The following is an 18,515-nucleotide window of genomic DNA, read 5'->3' as shown; positions in this document are numbered from 1 at the left end:
CGGAAAAAAGAGAAACAGCAATATATAATCACAATCTTTTTCAACAGGAGTCCAATTTTTAAACACTTGATAGAGTTTTTTTTGCCTCTTCCTTTCCTCCCCAGATGCTGATTAGTGAAAATATACAGTACGTTTCAATGTCCAAAATTCCTTTCTCTTCTGTTGGTGTTGGCACATTACCATGCTATAATAAGCAACCTTACTGAAGCTTAGTGATTACCTGTTTGCCTGGTTCTATGGCTACCGCACTGTTTGTGCTGTTTGTATAATGTTGTCTATACCTAGCAACCTAGCACGTGTGTAATTGGGTCTGGGGGAATGGCGGATTGACGGACAGATTTATGTGACGCACTGCACAGTTCTAGTATAAAAATACTGGCTGCAGCGTTGCTGTAAACCAGCTGTCGGTGCTTACACTTACACTTACATAATAACGTTCATTAATATACCATTAACTAATGATTAATAACTCTTATTTTTTTGACAGTTTAAGAAACTAAAAAGTTGCTATCACATTTGTAAATACTAATGAACACATTGATTGCAGCATGAACTGCAATTGATAAAACATTTGCACGGTTAAAAATTTGTATTTACTTGCATTTATTAATGTTCAAATTCTGATAAGCTTATTATTCGCTAACATTTTTAATATGAATATCCATGCTGATAAATCCTTAATCCTTAATGGTCCTATAATTACACCCACATCCCTATCGATACCCAGGTTATCAGGCTTTGATTGACAATTAACTCCCAAAATTCAGGCTACCCTGTAAATTCAGATTTTCCAGTATTGTATATACAGAAATATATACTGTACATAAACACAGAAACACAAACACACTCACATTCAGTGCTGAACTGCAACCCAAACCACCCATACACCCACCCACCCAGTCAGTCAGCCAGCTAGCGATCCGTGAAAGTACCCCCACCCCTCCGCCTCCACCTCCTGCTTTAATGTCTGTGTGCTGAAGGTTAGCATGCCGTCTTCCAAAGGCCACAGCACTCTCTCCCCCTGCAGGTGAAGGCTCTGCTTCCTAAGCCTGCTTACGACTCCCACTGAGAGAGTAGAATAGCGGTACCGGCAAAGCCCCCCCACCGTCCTCCGTCTCCCCGGCCGTCCCACCCCCCTCCACCTTTGTCTAATTCTTTCATTTCCAGCTTCAAGGAGGTCCTGTATGTGAATGGCCATTGATTCTGCGTTTTTTGTGGGCCGTATTTTGGTGCGTTCCCCCCGCCGCCTCTCTCAATGTACCCTCTGGAGACGGGCTACCCCGAGGACCGGGCTTTGAACACTTTAACCAGGCATTAGAGCTCCGCCGGTGGGCCGGGGGAGCGGGATGAAAGGAACGGGACCGGATCGAAAGGTGTTTGTCCTTGACTGAGTTAAGACGGCTCTACCTTTCCAAGGCCCCGGCGCTCGCCGATCGTCAATGGGCCTCCCCAGCGTGTATCGGTATTCGCTCAGCCACCCTGCCGCGATAAAAGTGCCGGCGCCGTGGCATTTTCCTGCCCTCCTCCGCCGCCACTGAAGGGTTCAGTCGAGAGCCGGTGTGTGTTGTGTTGCGTTGCGTTGTGTGTGTGTATGTACACGTATTTTACGTGGATGACTGCGTGTGTATGTGAAGGTCTATAAGGGTGGATCTATAGAGATCTGGAGGACAGAACCCAGGGGTCTTTTTAAAGTTCATCTTTGAGGGGTTGTTCAAATATTTGTCCTCTTTTTGACTGATAAAGACAGGAATACACTATATGTACACTATATTCATCGCTTCTTCTGAAATAGACTCTATATATCTTCTTTCCGGCTGTTATTCTCACGATTGTCACGATTGAGAGTTTAGATTCTCTGCCCGATGCTACCTGAACTCTTGTCTGGTCATCAGTATTTTTTATTTTTTTATTTTATTACATATAAAACTATGACGTGATGATCACAATATAGCAAAGTAACACATCAAACTGTGCTTTAAAAAAACAAGTTGCACAAGTTATATGTCACATGTTATACTCACGCAGCTCTGGGGCTCACGCACACGTGAGCACCTCCACTTGTCTTCATTACGCACTTGACTTGCAGCGCTGTGTGTAGCTGTTCTTAATTAATCATCGTTCTTAAATAATAGGTCTGCGCTTCTTCAGTGTTGCAATGTTAAGCAACATCATTCTGAACAGATTTCGCTCATTTAAACAGCCTGAAATATGTTTTTTTAAAAGCTCAGTTTTAACGCTGTACTGTAAAAATGGGTTGATCGGCGCTAATTTTTTTGGGCCCGATCTAAACTCTATCACACCTGTTGTTTTTATTGCTTTCATTTGCTCCAAAGCAGGTGGGAATGAACCACTTTTTGGTTTTACAATCACTTATGTTGGGCAGATTAATATTCATGAAGATTAACAGATTTTTTTTGTAGCTTCTTTTATTTTGTGAGCACTGCTTATCAGTAAAATTTGAATTTGTCTTAAAAACACAGTAATATCGTGTATAGCAATAATTTGGGACAATATATATTGTCCAAAAAGAAAAGAAAAAATATTTATTATGTCAGTTTATATTTATTATCAAAGTTTTCATGTATCTTGGCATCCTGTTCTCCTCCACCAGTCTTTCACACTGCTTTTGGATAATGTTATGCTGCTTTACTCCTGGTGCAAAAATTGAAGGCTTGTGATCATCCATCCCTCTTCTTTTCAGAGCTGTGTATTGTCCAAAGACACAATATTTATGTATTGTATTGTCCACATTAATGTGTACCTACCTTCCTATATATATATATATATATAGGAAGGTAGGTACACAGCCTTCCTCGGGTGCAGCACAAAACCTTGAGTCTGTCAGTGTAGCCTAGAGCCCTGTTCCAAACTGCACTCTGTAGCACCCCCAGAGCCTTCTCTAACACCCTCTCAACCCCCACCACTTCCCCCAAAACCTCCCCAAACACACACACTCACACACACACACACCTGCTCCCAGCCTGAGAGGAGGACACAGGTGTTAGCGCTCTGATGCTACGCTGCTCCTGCTGAGCCTCGCTGTGAGGCGGTACACAGGTACCCAGCTAGCGGCTTCCGACCTGCAGAGGGCCTGCAGACTGCAGAGCTGCAGCACCACCACCACCATCCCCTGCATATCAGAACCGCATTCAGAGAGTCAGCGCTAATGCGGTTCTTCTCCTTCGCAGTCCAGCCCGGCCCGCAGCGCTGTTCTGCTCAGCCACTGGAACGGTTCTGGAGCCCGGAGCCATCCGGATCCTTCCTGAGCGAAACGTTCGGTTAAAATATCTCATGCTGTACATCTCCTGCCTCCGAGCTGCTTCTGCACGCTAAGCTGCTTTACCGTCCCCACTGTAAACACACACACATACACACAAACACACACACACACCCCTCCACCCTCCACTGATCCCCTCATACACTGATGGACGGTCATAAATCTCTGAGCGCTGTAATAAAGAGCACCAGTGCCGGGGCGACTGCACAGGGCGAGAGGGCGCCACGCCCGGCATGTCGGTGACTTTTAGGGGAACCAAGCTGTCCTTCATGTGGGAGATTATTATTATTTAATCGAGTGTATAAAATTCAAAAATCATTCAAAAAATACATTTTTACATTTCATTTACAACTCCATACAAATATATACAAATATTTTAACACTCTTTTTTTAAATCTCTTAACTTTGCTGCGCATCAATAATGCTTGATGTTTGTACAAAACTCCTCTTCCTCATGTGCCTGAAAACAGTGGTGATCTTTATAGACATCTAAGTAAGATAAATATACTTTTCCTTTATTTTGAATAAAGCAGATTCAGAAAGCGTTTGCTGGGTGCGGTTCGGCCCCGGCGTTCCCTCCCTCTCTCCCTCCCTCGCTCTCTCATGCTTTTGAATCAGTAGAGAGAGCTTTAGATTGTGTGTAAAGTCTGCAGTGTGACGGAGTGAGCCGGGGAGCGACGCTCTGAAGATGGCTTTTGCAGCGTTTCCCTCGCCTGAGAAGTGCCAATCATCTTCTGACACTTTAGAAATGTTGGTCCGAGAGAAAAGTGCACACTGAGGCATATCTCTCAGAGATGAGGGATTTTCAGGGGAGATTTTGGGCAGCTGTCTAGGAACGGGATTGAGGAATTAAGGTGTTTGTACACCCATTCAGATGATGCGCTAAAACGCTGAATTGTGAGCAGTTTGCTGATGTGAACATGTTTGAAGTTTTGCACTTGATCCACATTCCTCAGATTTCTTTGTGAATCTTAAAGGGTTTGGGGGGAAAGTTGGGAACACTTTGGTTGGGGTGGTCCATTGTTGTCGATGGCCCGTAGATGCTCGACTAACATTCAACTGAACATCTGTTAAATCAGCCGAACTGTAGATTTAAAATTTCATTTCTAATTTTTATCCCTATTTTCAAAGCCAATTACCTCAAAAGAAAGCACAGCGACTTCGTTCTGAGACATCAGCTCACAGACGCAGCCTTGTGCTGATCCACATCACCCTAGGAGTAATAAAAGGGAAAAAGAGAGCGCCATCTACTGTACTGTACCCACCCAGAGAGAACGAGAAGAGCTGTGCTCTCTCAGCGTTCCGGCTGCTGATGGCAAGCTGCATGAACGGGATTCGAACCAGCGAACTCCTGATCATAGTGGCAGCGCTTTAGACCACTGGACCACTGTAGAATGGTGTAATGGTGTAATTGTCATGTCTGGTTTTGATAGCGCTCTGGTCTCTCTCACACTAAGCTCTACCTGAGATCACACATTGATGTCGCTCCCTCTCACGATCTCACGTCACTGCACACGGCACCTCCACAAAGTCAATCACCGGAATATTGATCACACCTGTGTACGCCCATATAGATACACTCTCACGAGTGAGAACGCACACCCTGTATGTATGTGTATCTTCCATCCAATCTGTCTGTCCAGATGCTGCCAGATAGAGAGAGAGAAAGTGACAGATAGAGAGAGAGATAGAGAAATAGAGAGTGAGAGTGGAAACAGAGAGAGAGAGAGAAAGAAAGAGAGAGGAAACTGGCGGCGGCTGTGGGAGTTTGTGGGCTAGACGAGGCAGGAAGCCGGTAGTGTTGCTGTGGGATCTGGTTGGCGGGCGAGAGAGAGAGAGAGAGATAAACACAGAGAGAGAGATAGAGAGAAAGAGAGAGAGAGAGAGAGAGAGCAAGAGAGAGAGAGAGAAACCAAACAGCAGAGCTGAAAAATGAGATGCTAATAAAAGATTTGGCAAGATCCCTTAATGCAACCAGTCTGAGCATTAGCAATACACCAGAGCCTCCACTCCTCCTCTCGCTCTTCTTCCCTCTCTCTCTCTCTCTCTCTCCTCTCTCTCTCTTTTACTCTGACTCTCCTCCCACTGTTCATGCTGGAGAAACCCAATAAGCAGTTCTCCACTTGCTTGCTTGCTTGTGTGTGTTTGAAAGAGAGAGAGAGCAAAAAAGAGAGAGAGAGAGAGAGAGAGAGAATGAGAGAGAGAGAGAGAGAGAGAGAGAGAGATACAGAAAGAGTAACAGAGTGAAAAGTGAAATCCTGGCTCTGGAAAACCTCCTTGTCGTTTTTTTTTTTTGTACAGAGCGAGGTGAGGGCTCTACCTGCACCTGCTCATTTACTCTACTGTAAGTGTCCTGGATTCCTTCCTTCCTCCACCCATCTCTCACTCTGTATCTCTCTTTCTCTCTCTCTCTCTCCTTCTCTCTAGGGTAGGACAAGTTTCGTGTACTAAAAACAAAAGCTGAGCCGGCGCTGGGAGAGTGTGTGGGGGGTGGTTGGGGATTACGTTGGCAGTGCCGTTGGCGTATTGGGCACAAACACGTCTCTCTGTTACTTGGTGTTTATGTTTATTTGTGTTTACATTAGGTGCACATTGTTGCTGAAGACAGACTCCAGCTGCTCTGTTTAGAATAGTGACGGCACTGCTGAGAATCATCTCACTAAACTGGTTTATACTAGACTCCATGCTGCTTTTATATTCCCTGTTTTTGAAGTCTCTGCAGTGGAGCTACTGCAGAACTGCATACTGAAATGATGCACTGTGAAAGACAGAGGCTGAGTGCAGATCAGCAGCCGTAGATTCATACTGATGCAGTAGGTCTACTGAGCTCATGGACAGACCAATCAGAATGCTTTTTGTATGCAGTTTTGTTTTTCAGCCGCTCATTCACTCACAATTGCGTGCAAACCTAATATACAATGTTCTAAATCTCTTAGATATTTAGTTTGTTAGCATCAGAGTGTTGATATCAAAATATGTGGGTAAATTTTTATATCACAATTCCATTGCATTAGTCTCTCAATTACACGCTCTGCCTTTTTGATCACTTTAATAAAAAAAGGGCGTGAACAAAGCTGATGTATAATGTCTAGATTTCTAAAATATTGTATACAGTCACTGTCCAATAAAAAACAAGTATCTCCAGCACAGAAACTTTACAGGAGAGAGAAAAAAAACCTTCTTAACTTTCAATGGAAGTCAGTCAATGTGAAAAGAGTTTATTTCAGAATATATTCAGAAGGATTGGTCAATTTATCAAAAAAAAAAAAAAAAAAAGGACAAGGACAGTTTGTTTTTATTCAAATTATGTACTAAACTAAGAATTGACAAAAAAATATTTTTAGACTTGTTTTCGATTTGAGAGCAACGATACAATTTATTGGCAGCCAGGAGTTGCTATCAAAATATGTGCTTCAATCAAAAAAGAATAAAGAATAGAATAAAAGCACAAGCACCACACATTTTAATATACACTGATAGGTCTAATGAGCAAATACATGTAGACAGACCAATCAGAATGCTTTCTATGCTTTCGCACTCTCATTATATCAATCTCTCACTCTGTCTTGCTTGATCATTTTAATATACATTAATAGGATCGAATGAGCACATTTACAGACCAATCAGAAAGCTTGCAGCAGTGTTTAGCATGTTCGCCTCCCAGTGCTAGAGTTACTTGGGTTCAAGTTCCTATCTGGGAGGAGTTTCCCTGTACTCCCTGTGTCAGTGTGAATTTCCTCCAGTCCAAAAACATGGAGATCAAAAATTGCAAAAAAAACAATTGGATACCCTAAAAAACCTCCCTTAGTACCCAATCAAGTCCTCCAGGTGGAGGACTTCGTGGTGGTTTCCGGTTGAGAGTACGCTGTTCGCGATTGGCTGCTGCTTCTCAACGGTGTCCTTGAGAGGCAAAAAGACACTTTTTGATCACTCTTACCAAAAATGTCTTGGACATTTGATTTGTGTGGATCAGGCTGTTGCTATCAGAATATCAGAATATGTGGGAGAATCCCGTGACTCACGAGAGAAGTGAGATGTCTGGCTGAAAATAACTGAATAATCTCTAATTGCTAACTTACAGTATGTGTGTGACTGCAATCAAAGTTGGATGCTGAATAGAATGGGAACGTATACATACCGTATATCCAACTATATAAAAAGCATTAGAAATATATAAACCTAATATAAAAAAAGGTTTTATAAGTTATTACAATACTATACTAATCTATAATGATCTTTTCCCACCACTGGTCAGGTTGACCTGAAGGCAAACTCCACGAACGCCACACAGCAGAGATATGAGATGAGATTCAGCGCATATACACGTCATTATCTTGACCGGTGGCGATCAGGGGTGAATCCTAGCGTGCGGGGCTAATACTCTCCGATATAAGAGCGGGATTTGGTGTAGGAGCGCATTGTACAGCCTGACAGCGAACCACTTTCTCCTCAATGGCAGTAATTGCGGAGTTGATAGGAAATTCCTGCCCTGCAGCCGAGAGAGATAATGCATGTTGATCCCACCGGTCATATATAGTGTCACCGAAATGAAGGCTCTTCATCCAATCGATATATAGATCTGTGTGTGGATAGTCAGGAAAGCACGGGAATAGCGGCTTTACAGCCTTAATTAAGTGCGGGTGAAGAAAAGCCAATAACTGCTTGTGTGTGTGCTCACGTATTAGTGTGTGTGTGAATGCGTGTAAATGCAAGTGTGAATGTGGATGTATTACATCACAGCCAGTTTCCTGTTTTGTATCCGGCAGCAAATGAATGGCCTCCGTCAGTGTCACATGTCATATTGTTAGTCATGGCTACCCTCAGCCGTAGCCTCAAGGTCACCTGCTCCACCCAGGCATAAATAATCTATAGGAGGTGCAGTTCCTCCTGACTGGCCACGCGGAGATGTGCGATGTGTCGGGAATGGATTATTTATGCCTTAATATGCCCTCGCTGAATGAGCAATCAGTCCTGCCAATGGCAGCGAGAGCAGTCACATTCATTCTCCCGGTCCAGACTAATGATATGTTGTACGGCGCGGCGCCGGCTCTGGAGGGTCACTTTATTTGGTTTATTCTGCGCACTTCATTCGAGCAGTTGAGCTGGTGCTGCTGGAGCATGGGGCATGAGTGAAATACTGTAGAATTACGTATAAACAGATATAAGCAGCGTGTGTTGTGTTGGACAGCTGCAAGTCGTGCACTTCATAAATCTGGCCTTTACAGAAGAGTGGAAAGAAGGAAACCATTGTTGAAAGAAAGATATAAGACATAAGAAGTCCTGTTTGCAAAGCAAAGCTATGTGTGGAAAAACCCTAAACTCTAAACACACACTCCCCACTGTGAAACGTGGTGGAGGCAGCATCATGCTGTGGGGATACACTTTTCTTTAGCAGGGACAGATTTGGGAAGCTGGTCAGAGTTGATGGATGGAAGATGGAAGGACAAAAAAACAGCACAATCCTGGATTAAGAAAACCTGTTGAAGGCTGTAAAAGACAATGAGACCTTCCTACAAGACGATGACCCTAAACATTCAGCATTTAAAGCTACAGTGGAATGATTTAATGGTTTAGATCAGCGGCGAGACATGAAAATTGCTGTTCACAGACGCTCTCAATAACCCTGTTTTTTATCACAGTTTTTTTCATGCATCTTGGCTTCCTGTTCTCTCCACCAGTCTTACACACTGCTTTTGGATAACTTTATCCTGGTGCAAAAATTCAAGCAGTTCAGCTTGGTGGTTTGATGGCTTGTGATCATCCATCTTCCACTTGATTATATTATTCAGAGGTTTTCAATTTGGTAAAATCAAAGAAACTCATAATTTTTAAGTGCTCTCTTATTTTTTTTTAAATAACAGGATACAGGGAAACCACTGCAGGTACTGCATTCAAGGAAATCCTGCTCTGGAAATATATAAATATATAAATATTTTTTAAACCTCTGCCCTGCAGGACCTCCTAAGTGCAGAAACCAAAGCCAGGTTCAGCTTGTGGTCACGTAGGAGATCAGCCGCCTCTCCATCTTCCCTGAGTAAAGTGCTCTGCAGCTCAAATGTCAAGCTCTCTCCTCTGGTTTCCAACCAACCAGCAGCTTCTCCGCTTCTCCGGCTCTCCGCTCTTATCTCCTCGCCTCGCGGAGCTCTCCCCTGGGCCTGGAGCGAGCCTGCTGACCCTCAGAGCTCCACAAGGCCTTCGGAGCGGAGCAGCGACCCGTATCAGCTCCAACATGGGGCGAACGCACTCTCACCACTCCAGGTTAACAAGTTCACGCACCGTGTCAGTCACCTCGGTCCAGCACAAGCGGTAAAATCCAGCCGTACTGCTTGACTTTGGCGTCGGTAGGCAGGTACGCTCCGGTGTTAACTTTCCTCACTCTTCATTGAGGAGGAAGGAGGATTTGAAAATGCTTCAAGGTTAGCTGTAGACCCTACACCAAAAGTTTGGACACTACGAGTTTTATGTACTTAACAAAAAAAGGTGAAATAACTGAAAACAACGTTTTATATTCTAGTTTCTTCAAAAAAATAGCCACCCTTTGCTCTGATTACTGCTTTGCACACGCTTGGCATCATTTTCTCAATGAGCTTCTTCAAGAGGTGGCCACCTGAAATGAAATGGTTTTCCAACAGTCTTGAAGGAAGGAGTTCCCAGAGGTGTTTATTAGCACTTGTTGCTCCTTTGCCTTCTTCACTCTGTGCTCCAGCTCACCCCAAACCATCTGGATTGGGTTCAGGTCCGGTGACTGTGGAGGTTCAGCTCATTTTTTTTATTAAGTACATAAAACTCCACATGTGTTCATTCATAGTTTTGATGCTTCAGTGAGAATCTAAAATGTAAATAGTCATGAAAATAAAGAAAACGCATTGGAAAAGAGAAGGTGTGTCCAAACATTTGGCCTGTACTGTAGACACTCTTATACACACTCTTATTCACACTCATACACAAAGCCAGCTGCACTGGGGAAGCCTTTTGTTGGCCTGTCTCACGGTGGAATCAAGAACAATGGAGAGTCATGAGAGGGAGAGGGGCGATCATTTTTCACCCCACCGCTTGGCCTTTTCCACAGACGATGTGAAGGAGCAATTTGAAATATGATTAATGATGATAATAAGGTCAAACGCTGATCATTTATTCTCACTATGCTCATGCTGTAGAGTTATATATATATGTATATATATATATATATATATACACTATGAACGAGCGAAAAAAAGCAGCGAACGCTGAGGAGGAAGAGGAAGGTAAACACCGCTCTGTAATAAAGTATACCAGTAAAGATCTATAGAGACTATAGTAGAGGATTCGTATGTTCTGTAGCCAGAGGAAAAGACAAAAGAGAAAAGAGACAATGTTCCATTTTATTTTCCTTTGAAGTGACATAAAACACAGATATGGATTTACCTTCATATCAGTTCTGAGATTTCCTCAGCACTTCTGAGCTTTTCCGCTGTAGAAAAGAAAACGAGAAACTCATGCACTCATTCGTTCTCCTCTACATCTTTACACCTCTATACTGGCTATACTACCTTATAGTACCCAATATCCTATACTACTCTGTATTACCCTAGATTATTTACACTCTGTATACTCCCTTATATTTCACTATACTCCAATATGCATACCTATACACTCTTTACTACACAAAAATGTATAGTCCTATACTCTTTTAAAGACCACTATATTTTCTATACTACCCTACAATATCTTATACTTCGCTAAACTCCCCTTTACTACTTCCCTATACTTTCCTTTTTTTCAGTACCATTTACTATCATACATCTTTACACTGCTATACTAGCTATGCTACTCTACAATACCCTATATATTTTATATTCCCTGTAATACCTTATATTATCCTATACTACTCTATATTACCCTTAATTATTTACACTCTCTATACTCCCCTATACATACCTATACACTCTTTACTATATTATGCTATACTTCTTTATAGACCCCTATACTTCATATACTACCCTACATTGTCTTATATTCCCCTATAATATTCTACAATAACCTATACTCCCCATATGCACTGTGTACTACCCTATACTCCTCTTAGTATATCCTATACTCTTCTATACTACCCTGTACTGCCTAGATTGCAAAGAAAGAAAGAAAGAAAGAAAGAAAGAAAGAAAGAAAGAAAAAAAGGTGTGCCGTTTGCAGTTTGTAGCCACAAGAAACACAGCAAACATGTGGAAGGAGTTGTCATTGTCAGATGAGACCAAAATTGGCTGCTCATCACCCTGAACACACCATCCATACTGTGAAACATGGTGGTGGCAGCATCATGCTGTGGGGGTGCTTTTCTTCAGCAGGGACAGATTTAGGAAGCTGGTCTGAGTTGATGGATGGAAGATGGATGGAGATAGATAAATACAGGACAATCCTGGAAAAAGAAAAGCTGTTGGAGACCTGTTGCAAAAGACTTTAGACCTTCCGGCAAGACGATGACCCTAGACATACAGCCAGTGCTACAGTGGAATGATTTAATGGTTTTAATCAGAAAAGAAGATTCATGTGTTAGAATGATCCAGTCAAAGTCCTAAAAGACCTAAATCCCATTGATCTTTTGTGGAGAGACATGAAAACTGCTCTTCATCGCTTGTTTAATTCTAAGAAGGCATCAGTATCAGTATCAAGTACTCGTACTCGGATTGAAAAATAAAAAGACTTACAGTAAAAGTGAGTTGACTTTTGTGTATCGCAACACTTTTATTCTTATCCACTAACCTAATTCAGTTGTAAACATGTTTTAGATGTTTTTTGGTGTATTTGTGTAGATTTAATACATTTATTCAGCTTTTGTTGAAGCAGATTTTCAATATTCCACCACACTAAACGAGTGAAAACACGCGGAAACAGCTTCCAGAGGAATAATGTTATAATATTTAACAGGCACCTGTGGGAGTACCGGGAGCGAGAGCACAGAGAGAGAGCTGCTGTGTGGCAACAGACGCTTTGCAAGGGAAATGCCCATTAGTATCATTAGACTGTATTATTTTAGAGATGCTCTCGCGCTGCTTCCAGCGGAATGAGGAGAAAAAGAGAAGTTAAAAGCGTTCCTCGCATTCAGTAAGACAACTAACTGCACATTATTAGCGCATATAAACTAAAACATCCGGAGGAGCTCCGGCGTGCGGTAGAGCGAGCGGTAAAGCGGAGAGAAATGGGATTGGTTTAGTGCTGGATTATTAAAAACGTTGCTTTTCATAAATTCATGAGCTTTTTTGTTTGTGTTTCCACCTTAGTGTACAGAACCTCCTGAACGAATGAATGTGAATACTGAGAATATGAAATATAAATGAGGTAGTGAGGTAGTGTTTGTAGTGCATAAATCACGGCAGTTCCATACACACACACAACAAACTCACAGATATATGTATATATATATATATATATATATATATATATATATATATATATATATATATATATATAAGCATGTTTAAAAAAAGCAAGTCCACTGATTCATTTAATTTTTTTCTCAAGAAAGTCTTTATTTTAAAGAAATGATGCAATGACTGCATGTTCAAATAACTTTTATTTATGTCAAAAAAAGTCACTCCTGTTACTGGAACACACTCCTGTTACTGGAACTCACTCCTGTTACTGGAACACACTCCTGTTACTGGAACTCACTCCTGTTACTGGAACTCACTCCTGTTACCGGAACACACTCCTGTTACTGGAACTCACTCCTGTTACTGGAACTCACTCCTGTTACTGGAACTCACTCCTGTTACCGGAACACACTCCTGTTACTGGAACTCACTCCTGTTACTGGAACTCACTCCTGTTACTGGAACTCACTCCTGTTACCGGAACACACTCCTGTTACTGGAACTCACTCCTGTTACTGGAACTCACTCCTGTTACCGGAACACACTCCTGTTACTGGAACTCACTCCTGTTACTGGAACTCACTCCTGTTACTGGAACTCACTCCTGTTACCGGAACACACTCCTGTTACTGGAACTCACTCATGTTACTTTATATGTTTTGAGTAACAGGACTGCTGAAAGTAACAGCAATGAGATTTTAGCATAGAATTAGCAAAAAACATGAAAAATAGCTAAATAGGGGCTATGCTAATAGCATGAGAACACTGAGCACATTCTAGTGATTTTCCCAAAAATATTATTTTTTAAAATAAACCAATAAGATGTAAGACTGAATTTAGGTAACAGGAGTGAGTGTTGAGATTGAGCTCCTCAGCCATCATTACAATAAAATCACTTTAACTTAATTCTGGTATCCACATGATCTTTAGAACCTGAAGCAGCTGAACCAGCTGATGATGTCACTTCCTGTTGTAGATGCGACTTACTGTTGTAGAATGTTCCAGATGTTTCAGAAGTTCAGGGTAATGTGTTCAGGTAACAGGACTGAGTGAAACCACAACACAGGGACACAACTAAAATGTGTATTTTAACTTGAATGTTATGATTTTATTATGAAAATAAAATATATATATATTTTTTAAAGCATATATGGGAGAGATTTGGAGTCACATAATGCAAAAAAAAAAAATACATCTCTGAAAGATTTTAATAATAATATTTCATGTTAAAGTTTATAGTTAGAGAGTGGGGGACAGGTGCTATTTTTGCTATTTTTTCAGTGTTGTAAGTAGTTTTTATTAATATTTTCAACGTATTTCAAAATACAAATGTATAAAAAATTTATTTTAAAGTTGTTTGTGTGCACATTTGTACATTTAATTTCCTGGGAAAACAAATGGCACCCATTCGGCGAAATAGGTAGTTTAATGTAGGTTTATATATATATATATATATATATATATATATATATATATATATATATATATATATATATATATATATATAATTTCGGTACCTCAAACCCTTTGAACATTCATATTCACAGAGCAGCAGCTGCTCATCTTCACTGTCTCTTTTTTACCTTTTTCTTTTTTTTTTCTCACTCTCACTCTCACTTACTTCCTTTCATTTATTTATTAATATCTTTTTTTTTCCTTTCTTTTATTTATTTATTTCTCATTTTCAGTTTAAAATGTTACGTTTTTTTTTCTCTCTCTTTCTCTTCTTGTCGCAATTTCTGGACCCATTTGACACGCCGTCGAAAACACACACACTCACACACACACACACACACACACACACACACACACACACACACACACACAGAGCCCAGTAATAATAATAATAATCCAGAACGCTTTCTTCAGAGTGGAGATGAAAGGGGAGGAGACAAACACACACATATACACACACATGGTATACACACACACACATATACACACATGGTATACACACACACACACACAAGCTTGGCTGAAAGATATGGCAGCGCTGCTTTGGGAGAGCTTCAAAGCCCAGTGACATAAATTTATGATCGCAGCGCCACACTTTTTTGCCAAACCGGAGGAGCTGTTGTTGTTTTGTGGGTGTGCTGGGGGAGGGAGTGTTGGGGGAGTGGGTTGGGAGTGTGTGTGAGTGTGTGTATGGGGTGGTATGGAGTCCTCAGTGCAATCTCCTTGATCATGCTGCTGGAAAACGCTCTCTCACTCAGCCAGCTGGTTCCCCCTCACTCCCCTGAAAGCAGGAAGACCTCCTTTATATAATTAGACTGTGCGTGAGTGCCTGCGTGAGTGCCTGCCTGTGTGCCGGGACGTGTGCCCTCGTAAGAGTAGTCTTCTATATAAAGCACATATAAAAAAATACACATATCCACACTGTCACTGTCACTGTTAGGCGCATAATTATTAATAAAATATTAACACATTTCTGCAATATCAGGTTTCAATGGATTTCTAGGTGTCTATAAATGTGTAGTAAGATTTGATCCCAAGTCTTAATAGAAAAAAATTCTATAGATTTGTATATCATAAACATTGAATTATGAAACAGTGTACTAAGAGAAAAAAACAACTACCGACAGATTATTAATTATTAACATTATTATATTATGAAAGAAAGTTTCTGCAGGACAGCAAAAGTATACTGGGTTGATGATGGGTCCAGTATAAAGACATGCTTTTAATGATATGCTGCATTTGGGCATTGGTGGCTTGGGTGGGCGCTGGCAGGGGTGTCAGAAGTATCTTTTACTGGGGGGGGTGGTTGGGTGGGGATGTTGTTGGTTTTGGTGACCTGCCCATAAAATGTTTGATAAGTTTGAAAAATGAATGTTAAACACCAAATTTTACCTATAAAAGTGTTTTAATTCAGTGACTGTTTTGGAGTCAGGCACAGCTCCTTTTATATATATATAAATTACGGGGGGGACACCCCCTCAGATTCAATGGCAGCGATGTCCATGGAGGCAGGGCTTATAAAATGCACATGCTCAAGTTCACACCCTTTTCACATTAAATGTAAAGTACAGCTTGCAAAAGTCCTTAAAAATTGTTTTGTTTTTTTTCTTCAGATTTTTGCAGGACTGCAACAGTATACTGTGTTGATGACCGATTTAGGGAATGACTTTCCTAGTTAGTTACCTTGATATTACAACATGCAATTACTTTACTTTTTCGAATAGTTCTCGAAATGTTGAGTCACTGTATTCCTAATATTATTACTTTAGTTATTCTCATTTTTGACAAAAAAACTGTCCATCAGTTTCTTTAATCATCAAAAATCTTTGTTGTCAAGGGCTGTGGCTTACGTAATTCTCACACACACTTAAACTCTTGTCGTAAAATAAATTTGCTGCCAATGTGAGGAATTGTTAAGTTGATTTTGTTTGATGGCAGCCTCAGAATTGAACATTAAATCAAATGTAATTTATGTAATCAGGTGAATTTATTCTTTTCTAACCCTTCTTTCTCTCTCTCTCTTTCTGCAGAAGAGGACTGTGTGAACTGCACGGATGAGTGCCGGGTGCTGGGTCACTCGGATCGCTGCTGGATGCCCCAGTTCCCTGTAGCGGGTGGAGGAGGTGCAGGCGCCCCCCAGGCCGAGGGTTCTGACTACCGCACCAACCTGTTCGTTCCCGCCGGCATGGAGGCCGTGACCGTGGAGCCAGAGACCTACGAGGCCGTGGGAAACCCCAACGGCAAAAAGACCTTCTGCACCTTCGGCAAGGAGCGGAGGGACCACACCATCCTGGTGGCCAACGTCAAGCCTTACCTGAAGGCCAAGCGCGCCCTCAGCCCACTGCTCCAGGAGGTTCCGTCAGCGTCCTGTAGCCCCACCAAGGGCTGCAACACCGGCTCGCCGTGCTCCTCGGCCAAGGGCGTGGCGGACGGGGCCGAGGGCAAGCCCAGCAGCAGCCACTACGGCGTTCCAGACGGACAGTACGCCTCGCCCAGCAAGCAGAGCAGAGAGCAGGGCTACTCGGACCCCGTGGCCAAAGTTCTGGCGGAGGCGCGCTCGCGGATCAGCCAGGAGACGGCGGCCGAGATGCAGGACTGTGCTCTGGAGCAGGGCGGGGGCGAGTTGGGAAGGGGCGGCGGGATGGACGCCGACCAGGTAGTCAGAGACATCGATAAACTGCTGCAGGACTGCAGAGGCAACGAAGCCACGTCGGTGAGAAAGTGAACTGGCTGATGCTGCGGACTGCGATGAAACAATGGTAACGAAAAAAACTAAAGGCGGTGGGAGGGACAGGAAAAGCGCGTCGGCTTCGGGAAATCACACTCCGAGAGATTGGAGCGCGCGAGGGGTCGGGCAGACGAGGACATAAAAAAAGAGACGTCTGACGAACAGAATAGTCGCGTTTAAAAAAAAAGAGAAAACAGAAAAGAAAATGCCAGGTTGTCTGGACGCCATGTTGTAATTTGGGGGAGGGGACGGGATTCTTCGGGAGTTGCAGAAGTTGCTGCTTCTGGCTTCTAGCGAGCTTTTTCTTCTTCAAGTGCCCACCAGCTAAAAACTTTCATTCTGACATCTTTCTGGAAACAGCGAGTGGCGAGCGTGCGCCGCCCCTCTCGGCCCGAGGGCTTTCTCTCTGAGAGAATGGTTTATTCTGACAATCGCAGTTTAAAAAAAGGGGCGCGGACCCGACACGCCCCCGAACCGAAACACAACCATGCTCTTAACTTTTTGGACTTTGGACTTTATATTATCAATGTATGAAGTGCAACATATCTCTGATATCTCTGAACCGTGATTGAGGGGCGGGGTTTGGAGGGATGCCGGGGTGGTTCATAAGGTGGGGGAGGGCAAGGGACAGCGGGCGGTATACCGGGATGCTTAATTAAGAAATGTAACTGGTCATTTCTTCACTGGTCATTTCTAATCACATGTATAAACTGTGTTTTCTCCTCCCCCCCATGTATACGTACATATGGAACATTCCAGAAATGGTGAAACTGTTACTCTCTCTCTCTCTCTCGTTCACTGATCATCATTGGTCCTTTGTGTGATCGCTGTCTTTCCACTGTCTTCGATTGGTCACTTGCTTTCCAAGCGACCGGTTTTCACGTGTCCAACATTTAAATTAAGGCAATCACAATCGTGTATATTAGGGACATATTTCCTCAACTGTGAAAAAAAAAAATATCTATATAAATATATATAGATAAATATATATATAATATATATATATATATACATATATAAATATAAGAACTTATGTATAGCGTCCAGATATTAACAAAAATATTTATACATTTTCTAGAAAAAAGATGAAAAAAGAGAAATCAGAAAAAAGAAAGAAAGACGCTGAAAAAGGCAGTTGATATTTATTATAAACTGCAAAAAAGGACACTGCTTTGAATTTAAAGGAAGCGTAAATGAATAAACACACTTAAAAAAAGAGGAAAAAAAACAACAAAAAAGGAAATGTCCCTTCACATTGTCACTTATACACAATATCATTTAATGTGCAAAAATGTATCCGATTTAATGTGTTTACATCGAAATGACATATTTTTATTGATTTTTTGTTTCTGCAATTTCTGTGCATATGAGCCAAATTGTTACGTGTACAAGAGCTATATTGTGTATTTTATTAAATTAATATATAGTTGTGTTGCAATATACATGGGCTTATATTGTATTTGGCAACTGTTTGCCTTAGTAGCCGTCGAACTCTGTGAGTTTCATTTGTTCATTTGCTATTGGGTTTAGAATTTTTCCTTTTATGTTTCATTTTAGATTCCCTCCTTTTTTTTCGTCGTCTTTTTCTCTCTTTCTGCTCTTAAAGAAACAGACGAGCTGGCTAACGAAGGTCTGGCCACGCCGACAGTTTTTTTTTTTATGAGTATTATTTTTTTTTTATTAAAACACGCACGTCTTCATA

The 18,515-nt window shown here is 41.8% G+C and overlaps 1 protein-coding gene across 2 annotated transcripts in view; it reads left to right on the top strand.

The window, feature by feature from the left end:
- Positions 1–18,255, top strand: part of pcdh17 (protocadherin 17) — a 128,800-nt gene extending 110,545 nt beyond the window's left edge. For both annotated transcript variants that reach the window (XM_015606694.3, XM_007252577.3), the window contains exon 5: positions 16,116–18,255. In XM_015606694.3, the coding sequence (XP_015462180.3) occupies positions 16,116–16,810 (695 nt within the window). In that variant the 3' untranslated portion in view covers positions 16,811–18,255. The remainder of the gene's footprint in view (positions 1–16,115) is intronic.
- Positions 18,256–18,515: the final 260 nt, after the last annotated feature.

The sequence above is a fragment of the Astyanax mexicanus genome, chromosome 16, assembly GCF_023375975.1.
Source record: "Astyanax mexicanus isolate ESR-SI-001 chromosome 16, AstMex3_surface, whole genome shotgun sequence".
NCBI lineage: Eukaryota > Metazoa > Chordata > Actinopteri > Characiformes > Acestrorhamphidae > Astyanax > Astyanax mexicanus.
The sequence above is the reverse complement of the archived record's forward strand: the minus strand, read 5'-3'. Positions and strand labels throughout refer to the sequence as shown.